The sequence below is a fragment of the Cervus elaphus genome, chromosome 16 (genome assembly GCF_910594005.1).
Source record: "Cervus elaphus chromosome 16, mCerEla1.1, whole genome shotgun sequence".
In the NCBI taxonomy this organism is placed as follows: domain Eukaryota; kingdom Metazoa; phylum Chordata; class Mammalia; order Artiodactyla; family Cervidae; genus Cervus; species Cervus elaphus.
The window spans coordinates 41201548-41218291 of record NC_057830.1 but is presented as its reverse complement, the minus strand read 5'-3'; the positions used below and the strand labels follow the sequence as shown (position 1 = coordinate 41218291).

Below are 16744 nucleotides of genomic sequence, written 5' to 3'. Positions count from 1 at the left end.
GCGAGCAGGGGCAGCCAGGGGACTGGCATCTGAAGTTCACCACTAAACACAGGCATCGAAATCAGTGGGGTAAATAACATCTGATGTTCACCACTATAGCCTTTATACTTAAAATGAAAGGATACAAATGACAAACCCTTAACTGAAATTACACTATGACTGATCAAACTTACCTCTTTGAGACATTTATGCCAACTAATACTTTTAACTGGGGGCTTCCCAGGTGGCTCAATGGTAAAGAATCCGCCTGCCAATTCGAGAGGGCAGGTTGGATCCCTGGGTCGGGAAGATCCCCTGGAGTAGAAGATGGCCACCCACTCCAGTATTCTTGCCTGGGAAGTCCCAGGAAGAGAGGAGTGTGTTGGGCTACAGTCCACGGGGTCGCAAAGACTCGGACATGACTGAGCATGTACTCAGGCAATGCTTTTTAACCATATGAAATTCTAACTTCTTACAGAAAAACTGTATTCACAAGAATTCAAGAAGCTCAAAAGTCAACTAGTTCCATAAATACGTGCATCATCCACCTGACCAGGCAGCAAGTGTACAAATGCAGGCCGGCCGGGTGGCTGGTACCTTCTCGTCCAGGGCCTTGTGGTGCTCAAATAGACACTTCAGCGCCCTGAGCACCTCCACCTCGCTGATCATGCCGGCTGGGGACTGCGCCTGCTGCTTGTCCGCTGTCATCCGGAGGGATGGCACGTACTGGGAAACCAGGAGCTCCAGGTGCTCCAGCAGCAGCTGCAGGGCGGGGCCAGAGCAGCACCTTCAACCTCACACTTGAATTCAGGGCCGAGAACTCCTCTCAGCCTCACGCTAAAGCCGAAACCACGCTAAGGCACGTCGGATTCCCGCCAGTTCAGTCTAAAGTTAGAGTGGACTTCCCCAGTGGCCCAGGAGTTAAGACTCCACACTTCTGCAGGGGTCATGGGTTTTAATCCCTGGTCCGGGATCTAAGAGCCCACATAAACTGTAGCATGGCCAAAAATGGAAGTTAAGAGAACTCCCCCCTCAAATGTACTAAAATTACATTCGCTCTCATCATAAATTTGAAGCAAACTATGAGAACCCCAAGCTGATCCACCTTGGTCTGCCCAGTGGGAAGATGTGAAAAATGACTTGAAAACCAGACAGACTTTAAAGACAGCAACACGGAGCCCAGCGGAGAGCCCCGTGGGCACAGGTCAGCACGGGAGACTCCGCCTACTGACCCTGGTGTTGTTCCTCTCTGCTTTCAGCTCAGCAATTTCTTCTTCTCTGGCAAGAAGCTGCTCCCTGCACACATTCAGTTCTTGACTAGATGTTGCCAACTCCTAGAAAACAGTTAAATGAGGAGGTAACTAAATGCAAACACAAATGAAAAAGAGAGCGAGACCGTGAAGGCTGACCCTATCAAGTCTCTCCAGGCTCCACACAAAGGATCTCCCTGTCCCTCTGGAGAAGAGGGGGTCTACTGACCCCAAGACCACACAGACCAGCACAACTCAGACTGGCCTTCAACCTCCACCTCGACCTGGCAGGCACGCGGAGAAGAGAACCCGGAATCCAAGACTGCCTTCTCCAGACCCAGGGTGTTCTGCCCGTAGTCCGAGTCCCCGGTCGGGAAAGAAGACTCCTCGAAACAATGCAACTCGCAATAGGGGAATTTATTACTGACTTGAGCCAGGGCCTCCCGCCCTCACCAGGTGTGTGAGGATGAAAGGCCCCGAGCCCCAGTTCTCTCGGGTATTTATTAGGTCAAAAAAAGCAGCAGGTAGTTGGCGCAAGCGGATTGGTTACACAGTAGGTAGTTGACGCAAGCGGATTGGTTACACAGTTGCAAGGTAATTTTTGTTGGCTCAACGTGGGGCTTTCAGCTTTCCCCTGATAGGTTCCCTTTTTTCTTGCTAGGCATATGTTGATTGGCTGGCTCCAGGAGGCCTGATAATTATGTTACCCCGGGAAACCAGGCCTACTCCTAATCTAGGCTGCCTGTCATGGCATTAGCAGTGACAGCCTCACATTTCCCCCCGTCTTTATACTTTTGTAGAGGAATCTTTCTCTTCACCCTGTGAAATTGACTGATATTGTTGTTTCAATAACATAATTTGGATGGTATTTAGGTGCTCCCTGATATGAGACCAGTCGGTTTAAAATGCATGGACCAAAGGTCAGTAACAATATTAATATTATGAGTGGACCCAGGAGGGTGGAAATCAAAGTGGTCAACCAAGGGGAGCGCTGAAACCAAGATTTAAACTAGCCTTGTTGGGCTTTTCGTTCTCTCTTTCGCTGGGCTAGTCCCTCTCTTACTTTCTGGAGAGATTTTTGTACCACCCCTGAGTGGTCGATATAGAAACAGCATTTTTCTCCCAGTGCTGTACATAATCCTCCTTGTTGCAGAAACAACAAATCTAAACCTCTCCTATTCTGTAACACTACTTCAGCCAAGGAGCTCAAGGATTCTTGGAGGTGCGAAATGGACTGTTCCGGTGGTTTTGCAACCCCAAGCAGCGCAATAAAAAGAGTCAACTCCGCCACACTTTTCAATTTGGTTCCGATCCCTTCCTCCCCCCGGGCAGACATAGACAGGCACCTGTTCGTAGTACTGTGGGCCTTTTTGCTCACAGTTACGGGTGAACAGACCGAAAGAGCCATGGGCAAAGAACTTGGTCAGTTGGTGGGGACCAAACCCATTACTGTCAGCCGCCAGCACGCACAAATCAAAGGTCAGTACTGGCCACCATGTCCCTTTGGGGGCCACGTTGGAGCTCGAATTAAGCACTTCTCCAGTCTCAGGATTGTAGATCACCCAAGTCAGGTTAGCTGGCTGATGGCGCTTGTGGCTGGTTGCTCCTGGGCTGGTGAAAACTGTTATCAGCAGGAGAGTTAAGAGGGCTCCCATTGTATGAGTTTCAGTTTCAAAGGATTTGACGGGTGAGGTCTTGCCTCCCATTCTGCTTGCACCTTCTCCTGTTCTTCCGGGGTGGCTTGCCGCACGTGATTGCAGTGAACCCAGGGCCCGATCCCGTCGACCTTAACAGCAGTAGGAGTGGTAAGGAGAACAACATAAGGGCCTTTCCATCTAGGTTCTAATGCTTTAGATTGGTGTCGTTTTACCTAAACCCAATCACCCGGGCCAATATTATGTGAGGAGATGGTCCCCTTGCTTGGACCCTCGTGTATCTCTCAAATTAATTTCTAAACATGGCTATGCACCTTACTTAACGCCATCAGTGTTTGCTGGAATTGTCCCAAGGTAGGGGGTGGTAGGCATTTTCCCTCGAATATAGGACACACAGGAGGGGGTCTTCCATACAGAATCTCAAAGGGGTAAGATTCAGCTTATAAGGGGTGTTATGCGCTTGAAACAGCGTGAAGGGAAGGAGGGTCACCCAGTCCCCGCCAGTCTCTATTGCCAACTTTGTCAAAGTTTCTTTTAGGGTCCGATTCATTTTCTCAACCTGTCCTGAGCTCTGGGGATTATATTCACAATGTAACTTCCATTTTGTCCCCAGAGCTTGGGCCAGCCCTTGTACAATCTTGCTCACAAAGGCAGGTCCGTTATCAGAGCCCATAGTCACTGGCAGCCCGTACCCAGGCACTATCTCCTCTAAGATCTTTTTAGCAACCACTGTTGCTGTCTCTCCCTTAGTGGGAAAGGCTTTTACTCATCCCGAGAAGGTATCTACCAGAACCAACAGATAGCGATACCCGTACTTGCCTGGTCTTACCTCAGTGAAGTCTATCTCCCAGTGTTGCCCTGGTTCTTCCCCTTGGTACCTCGTTCCAGTGTGCTGCCTTTTCCCTGTCCTCATCAGCTGGCACACTTTGCAAGCCTGGATTATCTCTCGTACATTTGCATTTTGTCGAGGGAACCTCAGGCAGGCTGTCTGGAGAAGTGTCAAGGTCTTTTTTTTTTTTACCCCAAGTGTGTAGTTGTGTGCAGGTGTTCACATAGGTGACGACCCAGGATGGCAGGCAATATCAGGTTGTTATTTTGATCTCGGTACCATCCATCTTTGTCATCTTTCTGGAGGGTGGTATCCTCGTCGATCCAAACGAGGTCAGGGAGGGAATAGTCGGAGACTGGCGGCAGAGTCTCCATACCAGGAGGTGGAAGTCCCATGGCTAATATGGGGGCAGCGTAGTCCCGGCTGGCCGCTTTAAAACCCCTTCGATGGCGTGGGGGGTGTAAACCCAGAGTTGCTGTCCAGACGTCAACTTGTCGGCGTCGCGGACGAGGAGGGCAGTGGCTGCAATGATGCGGAGGCAAGGGGGCCACCTAGAGGCCACCGGGTCCAATCGCTTTGAAAGGTATGCTACGGGCCGCTTCCATGGTCCCCATTGTTGCATCAAGACCCCCTTTCCTATTCCTTGCTTTGCATCTACAAACAGCTGGAATGGCTTATTTGGGTTAGGCAGGGCAAGGGCTGGGGCTTCTAGTAGGGCCCGTCTGAGTGTCTGGAAAGCCTGTTTCATTGGCTCAGTCCAAGTCCAGTTTGGGGTCTCTTTACTTCCCTCATACAAGGGCCGGGCCTTCTCAGCAAACCCCATGATCCACAGTCTACAATATCCAACAGTCCCCAAAAACTCTGTCACCTGGCGGGGGGTCTTGGGCTCTGGTATCTGCAATATTGTTTCCTTCATGGCCTGAGTTAGCCACCTTTGCCCCTGCCTGATGTTATACCCCAAATAGGTGACCTCTTGCCGGGATATTTGCGCCTTCTTTGCGCTAGCACGATGTCCCAAGGTGCCTAGAGTCTGTAAGAGGTCACCAGTGGCACGGCTGCATGCCTCCTCTGTGGTTCCAGCCAACATAAGGTCATCCACATATTGCAGCAGGATGACCTCTGGGTGGCTGAGTCCGATATTCATAGAGGTCCTCACTCAAAGCCTCATTAAACAAGGTAGGGGAGTTTTTGAACCCTTGTGGGAGGCGGGTCCAAGTTAGTTGTACTACCGGTTGGATTTCCCCCTCAGTCTACTCAAAGGCAAATTTTTCTTGGCTCTGGGCCGCCAGGGGTAGGCTGAAAAAAGCATCTTTCAAGTCTAACACAGTGTACCAAGTGTACTCAGGCAGCAGACTGCTCAGGAGGGTATACGGGTTGGGGACAGTAAGGGTGTATGTCACTCACCCGCTTGTTGACTTTTCATAGGTCCTAGACAGGTCTGTAATCCGTACTCCCTGGCTTCTTCACCGGTAGTAAGGGGGTGTTCCAAGGGGATTGGCACCGCTTGAGAATTCCGGCATCCATGAGCCGTCGAATGTGGGGAGTGATCCCCCGCCGAGCCTCCTGGCTCATAGGGTATTGCCTTACCCTCACAGGAATCGCCTCGGCTTTTAGTTCGATGACGACCGGATGTCTCTGTTTAGCCAGTCCCATTCCTGCTGTTTCTGTCCATGTCAATGGGTATTTGTGGACCCACTGTTGTATATCTGGTGTTATAACCTCTGAGGGCTTAGGCACAAAAAGTCTGTATTCATCTTAAAGCTAGAGACAAGACATGTATTGGCTGTCCAAGTCCATCCATGACTGACATTCCCCCAGGGTCAAAATGGATCTGAGTATTAACTTGAGTCAACAAGTCCCGTCCAAGTAGAGGGGCTGGGCATTCTGGTATCACCAAAAACGAATGGGACACCTGATGGGTCCCCAGATTTACTTTCTGTTCCGTGGTCCAACAATATCTTTTTGTCCCCGTGGCTCCCTGCACCAAGCTGGTTTCCTTAGACATTGGTCCCAGTTTTTGATTTAAAACAGAGTGTTGGGTGCCAGTGTCCACCATGAAGCCAATGGGTTTCCCCTCTACATGTATGGTTACCCAGGACTCAGGGAGGGGTGTTGAGTCACTGTCTTCCCCTGCATATAGAACTCGAGTTCCAGGGGAAATTTTCTCTCTCTGGGTTGTTCCTCTCTTCGGGTCCCTCTTAGGGCACTCATTTTTCTAGTGCCCCCGTTCTTTGCAGTAAGCGCACTGATCTTTTTTAGGGCCTGCCTTTTTGGTCTCTCTTTTTCTCTCGACGAAGTCGTTCCTCCCTTTCTTTTGGGGTCTCCCTATTATTAAATACCTTTTCAGCTGCTTTCAGTAAGTCTTGTATTGTCTGTTCTCCTAACCCCTCTATCTTTTGTAATTTCCTCTTAATATCTGGGTCTGCCTGATTCACAAACACTAGTAGAACTGCAGTGCATGATTCCTCAGCCTGGGGGTCCATAGGTGTATATTGTTTAAAGGCTTCCATTAGCCTCTCTAGGAAGGCTGACGGGCTCTCAGTGGGCTCCTGCCTTACTAAATTTACCTTTGCCAAATTTGTTGGCTTTTTAGCTGCGGCCTGCAAGCCAGCCATTAGTCTGGCGGTACACTCGGAGACGCTCCCTACCTTCCACTCACTCAAAATCCCAGTTAGGCCACAACAGAGGAAACCCCTCGTCCACGAGATGAGGCTGGGCGGTTGGGTTCCCGTCGACCCCTGGGACCCGTTTCTGCGCCTCTGTCAGTATTCGCTCCTGTTCTTCCGTGGTGAAGAGCACCTGCAACAGCTGCTGGCAATCATCCCAGGTGGGGTTATGAGTGAACAAAATGGGAAAAGGGCCAGTATTGATAGGTTCGCTCTCCGTCCAGGTTAGCTGGTCCCACCCGGACGGGGAGTGCCTATACAGTAGATGAAGGTAACTCTGGGTCTCCATGATCCTGCTCACCCCTATTTCCTCTATTCCTTCTCCGGGGTCGGGATTCCCTTGTCCCTTCTGATTCATCGGGGGGGGACTCTTCTCCCCAGGGGAACCTGCAACGGTGGAGGGGCATATGGCAGGGGCCTAATTTCTGTCTCCAAGTCAATCAGGTTCCGGTCCGAGGATTCCTGCAAGACCGGTTTGGGGCCCTTATTCTTCTTGGCTTCCTCTGGGGGAGTGGGAGTTTCCATAACCAGGGCCTGTACATTAGGAGAATCAGGGAGTTTGTGAACAAAAGGTTTTAACCATTCGGGCGGATCTTCTACTAGATTTTGCCAGACCATAACATATGGGACTTGGCTTGGGTGGCCCCAGGGATCAGGAGCCATAACTTTTTCTTTCACCTCCCGAATAATAGAAGGTTGAAAAGTTTCCTCTGGAGGCCATCCAACTTGGAAGGCGGGCCACTCTGCAGAGCAAAAGGTTATTAATTTACTCTTTGTAACCAGTAGCGACAGATCATACGCTCTAGCCCTGACATCCAAGAAATGATCAGTCATGAGAGAGAGTGGGGTGGATTTTCCTTGCCCCATAGCGAGAGTCAGAAGAAAGTCACCGAGAATTCCCACCAATAAATCCTATCGGGAGTGGTGGCGGCCAGGAGGTTGGGCTTGTGGTATGCTTCGTGGAACTATTTGAGTGCCTTAGTCGTTGCACGGAAGTTTTCTTGTTGGGGGCGGGCACCCTAAGGGTTTCTAGCCCGTTCTGTGACCCCCTTATCCTTTCACGGGAGTCTTCCAGTGGCAGGCGCCCTATCGGCTCTTAAGTGCCTGTCCCGTGCCCACACAGACGGGTTTTTATTTGGCCAGATTCTCAGTTTAGAATACGAGAAAAAAGAAAAGCGTTTCACCCTCTCGGGCTCCCGTTACTGGGGCTGACTTGTTGGGAGGCCTTCAGAATCCGCCAGGGAGTAGCCCTGGCCGGGACTCGTCAGTTGCCCTGACAACTGTCTGCCTGTTCACTGAAACTCCCAGAAACAGAAATGAGGCTCCAAGGCTTTATAGGAAGAAGTAGACAACGACACACCAGAGAACAACGAGACAGGAGACAATGCCGGCAGTTATACAGAAAAACACACAGACAGACACACATCGGCCGACAACACAGATCCTCTGGAACAAGGGTCACCTTACCGAATGGCGTCCACTGTTCCCCAGATTCGGGCTTAGGAGCGGAGGTCTCCTTCCCGCAGAGCTGGCTGCCTTCCAGCGTGCTCGCTGGCCTCGGCCTCACGCCAGCCAGAACGGCTAATCCGTTCCCTCATGGAAAGCTTTCCCTAACGCCAGACACCTTCCTGCCTTTTAGCAGGGCCCCGGATTTACTCCGGTCTTCCTGCGCCAGACACCTTCCTGCTTTACAGCAGGGCCCTGGATTTACTCTGGTGTTTCTGCGCCAGACACCTTCCTGCTTCACAGCAGGGCCTCGGATTTACTCTGGACTTTTCCAGACCTGCCTGAGCACCGGTGCTATTACCTGTCCTTTTTCCCCTTTGTTCCAAAGAGCGTTCTTCCCCAGTCAAGGGATCCCGGACGAGCCCACAAATGTTCTGCCCGTAGTCTGAGTCCCCGGTCGGGAAAGAAGACTCCTCGAAACAATGCAACTCGCAATAGGGGAATTTATTACTGACTTGAGCCAGGGCCTCCCGCCCTCACCAGGTGTGTGAGGACGAAAGGCCCTGAGCCCCAGTTCTCTCGGGTATTTATTAGGTCAAAAAAAGCAGCAGGTAGTTGGCGCAAGCAGATTGGTTACACAGTTGCAAGGTAATTTTTGTTGGCTCAACGTGGGGCTTTCAGCTTTCCCCTGATAGGTTCCCTTTTTTCTTGCTAGGCATATGTTGATTGGCTGGCTCCAGGAGGCCTGATAATTATGTTACCCCGGGAAACCAGACCTACTCCTAATCTAGGCTGCCTGTCATGGCATTTGCCATGATAGCCTCACAAGGGAAGTCTGAGAAACTTTCCTAAACATAACCCAAACAACAAAGCGGATAAACAGATTCTTAAACGACACGCAGACAAGTGACCTAGGACCCCTGGAGAGAGTGAAGAAGAAAGGTAAGGTCTACACGGCCCACAGGCTTTGGAGAGTTCCTTTGGCTGATGGCACCCCAAGGCCGTCTGTTAGCCTGACTACCCTGAAGTCACCCAGTCATTCAAAAAACTGGTTAAAATGTTAAGTTCATGTTATCTGTATTTTATCACAATTTGCGTGCACACGGGGCCATCCACGTGGTGAACTTGCTCAAACCGAACCGCACGGAGTCTGTTATTCTTCCTTTTTTCTTTGCACAAGTAAAAAAACCCTGGCTTACATATACCCTACTACATACTGAGTATTCAGCACCTAGAACACTGCCCAACACTTGTAAGGGGAACGTAGTAGACATGTGAAGCCATGACGGTATATGTTATACACGTAAGCAGTAGGTACCCATGATTAAATTACTGGACACACTGGTCTGTGCTTTGTAAGACGGGAGACGTTATGTGGCTTAGCCTCTCTCCTTCAAGGACTGACTCTCTAGCTCGATCCAGATGCCCCAGAGACTGTTCCAGCCAGTGTATCCCTTCTTGTGGGGCCCCCGCCCATCCTCCACGCAGCATCTGCACAACCTCTAACAAAGTCAACCTGCTGGGATCAATCCTGCCCACGAAAGCCAAAACGCCCTGGCCGGCAGGGCCCACGGCCATGCTAACAAATGAAACACAACCCCAAAGCTTCATTGGGTGAGGGCCAATCCGACGGGCCCAGTCCCCAGCTGCTCTCACCTCAGGGCACTCTGCCTCCAGGACTTGGGTCGAGGCCAACTTCTTCGTCTTCTTGGCCTTTGCCTTGGGGTTGCAGCATTGGAAAAGCACGCATAGGCGGGCCCTTCTGCAACCCATCCTCGTGGATGGGGGCAGCCCCCCACTCGGGGGCAACCGCTGTTTCCCAGGCAGTTACCTCAGCACCTGAGCTATCACCACCGATCTCACACTACGACCACCGATCTCGCACTACAACGTCCGCTGTCACACACACCGCTCCCACACACACCACTCACACACCGCTCTCTCACACACCGCTCTCTCACACACACCGCTCTCACACACCGCTCTCACACACTGCTCTCACACACTGCTCTCACACTATGACCACTGCTCTCACACTATGACCACCAGCTCTGCTGTCTCAAGAAGAAATGGCACGAAGGCTCTGCCTCCAGCTCATCTCCCAGGAGCCCGGAACCTGGAACCCACTCCATCACAAGGGGCTCCGTGGTAACAGGGGAGCTGGGCTCAGGCCCACCATCAAGGGTGCAGAGAGGCGGGAGGGGCTGCCGAAAAGATGGCAGGTGCGTGTGGGGTGCTGGAGAAGGAAGGCCGTGCCCACCACTCAGGCCCAGTGTCAAACATGACCCTGCAATGTACTGGGTCACAGTCGAACCAAACAGTATAAACTGCTTCAAAAACCACCACCGCTAGGAATGAGCACATCTTCTAAGGGGGCTTCTGCCCCCTCCACCCCCCAAACAAGCCTGCAGTGAGGCTACTGAAAGGGCACCCCTGAACTCAAGGGCGTCCCCAGAACCCATCCGGGTGAGGAGGACTCACCGTGCTGGCTGCCCCTCACTCTCACCCCGAGCTTGGTCCTCCCTGACTGGCTCCCTCACTCGAGCTCAGCAAGGGCTTGACCAACTTCGCTCCAGGCGCTTTCAGTGAACCCTCAGTGGGGACAGGGGTTCCGTCAACCTGCTGCGAGCTTGCCCTCTTCACTTTGACCCTGGGCTGTCAGACGACTCTGTCCCATGGGGGCTGCACGGTGGAGGTTCGGGGTGTCCCTGCCTCGAGCCGCAACAGCCAGCGCTTCCCAGACCCCGCCAGAGGCTGCCCTGCCCTCTGAGCCTGAGTCTCCCACTCCCTCTCCCGGCCCCACTCCCAGCCTCGCGGCTCTCCACTCGCCAGGGCATAGTCCACACTGCTCCTGGCTCAACCCGGACCTCTGCGGTCACTTGAGGACTCAGTCCCCAGGGTGCTTGGGGTCCTATATCCATGCATCTCAGCAATGACAGACTCTGGAGGAGACACAGTACAGTTTGGGGTCCCGCCTGCAGTTCACCCTGAACACGTTCTCTTGTTTTCGCTTTATCTACTGGAGTTTCCTGAGATGTCTTTTTAAAACCTCACGTGTTGCTTTCAAAAAGACTCTAAAATCACTGTGCTCAACTTTGAGAATAAAATCTTCACTTTCAACCTTCAAGTGAAACTGGAGAGAAGACTAAAAGCAGTCATTTTTTCAAACTGAAAAAGAAAACCCGCCCGTGACCACATCACAGAATACAGGTCACACAGCCCCTCCCTCTGCCTTCTCCTCCACCGCCAGCAGCCAGTCATCGCAAGGCCTGCCCTGGGCCGTCACGGATAGGGGAAGCGGGCAGATCGGCTCCTCGATCCCCAGGCGGAGTGGGCCACTTGCTCCACCTTCTTCCCAAGTTCAAGTGACACTGAAACAGTGCGGGCAAGCTGGGGATTCTGATCAGAAACACAACCGTGGGTACTAAGCAAGGACCACTTCTTATTTTCCCGGTATCAAATAAAGATGATCAATATAATTGCTGTGACTTTTACATGTGGCTTCAGATGACAGAAGACACCCAGGGCTTCCCCACTTCCAGTTACAGATACAAGCAGCTTGTAGGTCAGCCTACCAAGAGCTAGAAAAGCTAAATACATTTTAAAAGAGATCCTTCAGTTCAGTTCAGTCATTCAGTCGTGTCTGACTCTATGCGACCCGATGAATCGCAGCATGCCAGGCCTCCCTCTCCATCACCAACTTCCCGAATTTACACAAACTCATGTCCATCCAGTCGGTGATACCATCCAGCCATCTCATCCTCTGTCGTTCCCTTCTCCCCTTGGCCCCAATCCCTCCCAGCATCAAGGTCTTTTCCAATGAGTCAGCTCTTCACACGAGGTGGCCAAAGTACTGGAGTTTCAGCTTCAGCATCAGTCCTTCCAATGAACACCCAGGACTGATCTCCTTTAGGATGGACTGGATGGATCTCCTTGCAGTCCAAGGGACTCTCAAGAGTCTTCGCTAACACCACAGTTCAAAAGCATCAATTTTTCGGTGCTCAGCTTTCTTCAGAGTCCAACTCTCACATCCATACATGACCACTGGAAAAACCATAGCCTTGACTAGACAGACCTTTGTTGGCAAAGTAATGTCTCTGCTTTGTAATATGCTGTCTAGGTTGGCCACGACTTTCCTTCCAAGGAGTAAGCGTCTTTTAATTTCATGGCTGCAACCACCATCTGCAGTGATTTTGGAGCCCCCCAAAATAAAGTCTGACACTGCTTCCACTGTTTCCCCATCTATTTCCCATGAAGTGATGGGACCAGATGCCATGATCTTATTTTTCTGAATGTTGAGCTTTAAGCCAGCTTTTTCACTCTCCTCTTTCACTTTCATCAAGAGGCTCTTTAGTTCCTCTTCACTTTCTGCCATAAGGGTGGTGTCATCTGCATATCTGAGGTTATTGATATTTCTCCCGGCAATCTTGATTCCAGCCTGTGCTTCTTTCAGCCCAGCGTTTCCCATGATGTACTCTGCATGTAAGTTAAATAAGCAGGGTGACAATATACAGCCTTGACGTACTCCCTTTCTGATTTGGAATTAGTCTGTTTATCTATGTCCAGTTCTAACTGTTGCTTCCTGACCTGCATATAGGTCTCTCAAGAGGTGGGTCAGGTGGTCTGGTATTCCCATCTCTTTTAGAATTTTCCACAGTTTATTGTGATCCACAGCATCAAAGGCTTTGGCATAGTCAATAAAGCAGAAATAGATATTTTTCTGGAACTCTCTTGCTTTTTCAATGATCCAGAAGATGTTGGCAATTTGACCTCTGGTTCCTCTGCCTTTTCTAAAACCAACTTGTAGATCTGGAAGTTCACAGTCCATGTATTGCTGAAGCCTGGCTTGGAGAATTTTGAGCATTATTGTACTAGCATGTGAAAGAAAGTGAAAGTGAAGTCACTCAGTCGTGTCTGACTCTTTGTGACCCCATGGACTATAACCTACGAGGCTTCTCTGTCCATGGGAGTCTCCACACCAGAACACTGTAGTGGGTTGCCATTTACTTCTCCAGGGGATCTTCCCAACCCAGGGATTGAACCCGGGTCATCCACATTGCACACAAACACTTTACCATCTGAGCCATGAGGGACTTACTAGCGTGTCAGATGAGTGCAAACGTGTGGTAGTTTGAGCATTCTTTGGGATTGCCTTTCATTGGGATTGGAATGAAAACTGACCTTTTCCAGTCCTGTGGCCACTGCTGAGTTTTCCAAATTTGCTGGCATATTGAGTGTAGCACTTTCACAGCATCATCTTCCAGGATTTGAAATAGCCCAACTGGAATTCCATCACCTCCACTAGCTTTGCTTGTAGTGATGCTTTCTAAAGCCTACCTGACTTCACATTCCAGGATGTCTGGCTCTAGGTGAGCGATCACACCATTGTGATTATCTGGGTCGTAAAGATCTTTTTTGTACAGTGCTTCTGTGAATTCTTGCCACCTATTAATATCTTCTGTTTCTGTTAGGTCCATACCATTTCGGTCCTTTATCGAACCCATCTTTGCATGAAATGTTCCCTTGGTATCTCATTTTCTTGAAGAGAACTCTAGTCTTTCCCATTCTGTTGTTTTCCTCTATTTCTTTGCATTGATCACTGAGGAAGGCTTTCTTATCTCTCCTTGCTATTCTTTGGAACTCTGCACTCAAATGGGAATATCTTTCCTTTTCTCCTTTGCTTTTCACTACTCTTCTTTTCACAGCTATTTGTAAGGCTTCCTCAGACAACCGTTTTGCCTTTTTGCATTTCTTTTCCATGAGGATGGTCTTGATCCCTGTCTCCTGTACAGTGTCATGAACCTCCATCCATAGTTCATCAGGCTCTCTGTCTATCTGATCTAGTCCCTTCAATCTATTTCTCACTTCCACTGTATAGTCATAAGGGATTTGACTTAGGTCATACCTGAATGGTCTAGTGGTTCTCCCTACTTTCTTGAATTTAAGTCTGAATTTGGCAGTAAAGAGGTCCTTAGGCAGCCACAATCCAAGATGTCAAACTAAAGGGAAGCTCAGTGAGGGAGCTGGAGTCTGAGAGGTCTACTCCTTCCCTTGGGGCATCTGAATAAAGCTGACTCTTTAAAGAAAAGGCAGCGAAAAAGTCAAACAGAGGGAACTGGCTAACACAGCTCTGGATGGTCCCTTGGGCTGGGAAGACAAAAATTAGAGCGCAGGCCTGACATGTCAGTCCGATGTCAGAGATCAAGCTCCCCAAGAAAAGGGAGGCACAGAAAACGTACCCAACACTCTGCCCAAATCGGCTGAGCGCTGAGTATCCATCACCTCGTGGTGCTCAGAAGATAGACGGTGGGCTTCAGGACCTGTCAAGAAGGGGGGGCCCTGGGAGGCACCCCAGACTTCCAGTCGGAGATGTTAGAGGGCTCCTCCCTGGGGTCTGGGGGGAAAGTGGGTGATGGCTGCTGAGACTCAGCTTACAAGGACCCCCCAGCCTCAAGTCACTCAGGCCCTGAGTGAACAGAGAGCTCTGTCCCCACTAGAGGTCTGCATCAGAAGAAACTCTGGAGAAGACAGCATCACCAGAACCTCTAGGGTTTTCCAAACATAATGTCCAACATGCAACCAAAGAAGTAAAAAACGGTGCGACAACAAACAGGACCAAGAGAAAAAGAACTGAAACATATCCAGAGGTGTCAGATGTATATCAGCATATCACAGGTATGCTAGAGGTATCAGATGCAAAGTTCATCAGTTCAAAAATATACCTGACAAAAGGAAAAATTTCTGAGAATCAAAACCAATGCTAGAACTTTAAAATAACAGTGATTGAATTTAAGAACTCAGTCTCCAGGCTTAACATCAAATTCGACATAGTTGAAGAGAAGATCAGTAAACTGAAGGATGGATCGGTTAAAATATATATATAAGAGGGGAAAAAAGTATAGAATATATCGAAGGAGCCCGTTGTTAAACTACGTTGTTAAAAACTATAAATGGGGCCCCTCATGTGAGAGAAAAGACAGAAAGGGGAATAAGAAATGCCTCCAGGGGTTGAAACTAAAGAGCCTCTTAATGAAAGTGAAAGAGGAGAGTGAGAAAGCTGGCATAAAACTCAACATTCAAAAAATGAAGGTCATGCCATCTGGCTCCATCACTTCCTGGCAAATAAATGGGGAAACAATGGAAACAGTGACAGACTGTATTTTCTTGGGCTCCAAAATGACTGCAGATGGTGAAATTAAAAGACGCTAACTCCTTGGAAGGAAAGCTATGACCAACCTAGACAGCACATTAAAAATCAGAGACATTACTTTGCCGACAAATGTTCATTTAGTCAAAGCTATGGTTTTTCCAGTAGTCATGTATGGATGTGAGAGTTGGCCCGGGAAGAAGGCTGAACGCCAAAGAATCAATGCTTCTGAACTGTGGTGTTGGAGAAGACTCCCGAGAGCCCTGTGGACCGCAAGGACATCCAACCAGTCCATCCTAAAACAAATTAGTCCTGAATATTCATTGGAAAGACTGATGCTGAAGCTCCCATACTTTAGTCCCTGATGGGAAGAACTGACTGTTTGGAAAAGAACCTGATGCTGGGGAAGACTGAAGGCAGGAGGAGTAGGGGACGACAGAGGATGAGATGGTTGGATGGCATCACCGACTCGATGGACATGAGCTTGAGCAGGATCCAGGAGTTGGTGATGGACGGGGAGGCCTGGCGCGCTGCAGTCCATGGGGTCGCAAAGGGTCAGACACGGAGCGACTAAACTGACTGACAGGGATGGGGGCAAGAGTTGGCTCGAGAATCAGACGATTCACTCAAAAATGAACACCACACATTGGTTTCAGCAGCTCTGCGGGTGCCTAAGGCAAGAAGAAAATATCCAAGCGCTCAGAGGAAAAAGGCGTGGCTTTTAATGGCACAGAAACCCTGAGGGCTGACATTTCAAGAACAAGGAAGTCAGGAGATAATGGACTGGAGCCTGTGAAATGCTGAAAGACAAATACCCACCAACCTGGAATTCTATACCCAACAAAAACACTCTTCCAAAGTGAAAGCAAAATAAAGACTTTTAGGGCAAATGGAAAGGAGACAACTCATCAACCACAGACACGAACGAAAAAAATATTAAGGCAGTTCTTTGGGAGAAAGAAAGAAATATAAAAAACAAGTAAAGACCAACAGTGAGGTAACAGTGAGGGTAAATATTAACTCTAAGATGATGATAATGCCAAAAATATACCTAAAATTTTAAAGGATAACAGTGACAAGGAGGAAACAGTCAGGGAGGTAGTAAAAGTACTAAGTTAGATTTGAATGTATCTGCGAATGTACACCCGATCACCTGACAGAGGCATACAGACCTAGAAAAACACATCATCCTTCTAACAGAAGGCAAGACACAAGGACACAGAATAGGTGGGACGAACAGAAAACAAACAGCCACATGGTACCTACACACCGAAATATCAAAATTATAAACAGAGCAAATACTCCATTGAAAGATAAAAAGGGTCAAACTGGTTAAAATTAAGACCATACACTATTCACAGAGGTACGTGTTAAGATGGAAGACCACAGACAGGTGAAAGTAAAAGATACCCAGGCAAACAAGGACAGAAAACTGATGTGGCAATATCACTGTCCAATAGTGTCTAAAGTAAGAAGCATTACTAGCAATAAAAAGGAGCATCTCATACTGATACAAGTTCAGTCTAGCAAGAAGATGAGGATTCTAAATTTGATTGTCCCTAATAACATAACCTCTCCACCATGACCCATCCGTCCTGGGTGGCCCCACACAGCACGGCGTAGTTTCATTGAGTTAGACAAGACTGTGGTCCGTGTGATCAGATCGGCTAGTTTTCTCTGATTATGGCTTCAGTGTGTCTGCCCTTTGATGCCCTCTGGCAACACCTACCGTATTACTTGGGTTTCGCTTACCTTGGACATGGGGTAACTCT

General features: G+C 49.4%; 2 protein-coding genes across 4 annotated transcripts in view; one reads left to right on the top strand and one right to left on the bottom strand.

The window, feature by feature from the left end:
• The window catches only part of LOC122710281 (src substrate cortactin-like), a 169075-nt gene that overhangs the window by 71599 nt on the left and 80732 nt on the right, over positions 1–16744 (top strand). The window lies entirely within an intron of this gene.
• The window catches only part of LOC122672952 (liprin-alpha-1-like), a 20670-nt gene extending 3926 nt beyond the window's left edge, over positions 1–16744 (bottom strand). For both annotated transcript variants that reach the window (XM_043870473.1, XM_043870472.1), the window contains exons 1-3: positions 16725–16744; positions 1212–1313; positions 577–741 (exon numbers count right to left, since the gene is read on the bottom strand). In XM_043870473.1, coding sequence (XP_043726408.1) covers positions 577–741; positions 1212–1313; positions 16725–16733 — 276 coding nt within the window. In that variant the 5' untranslated portion in view covers positions 16734–16744. The remainder of the gene's footprint in view (positions 1–576; positions 742–1211; positions 1314–16724) is intronic.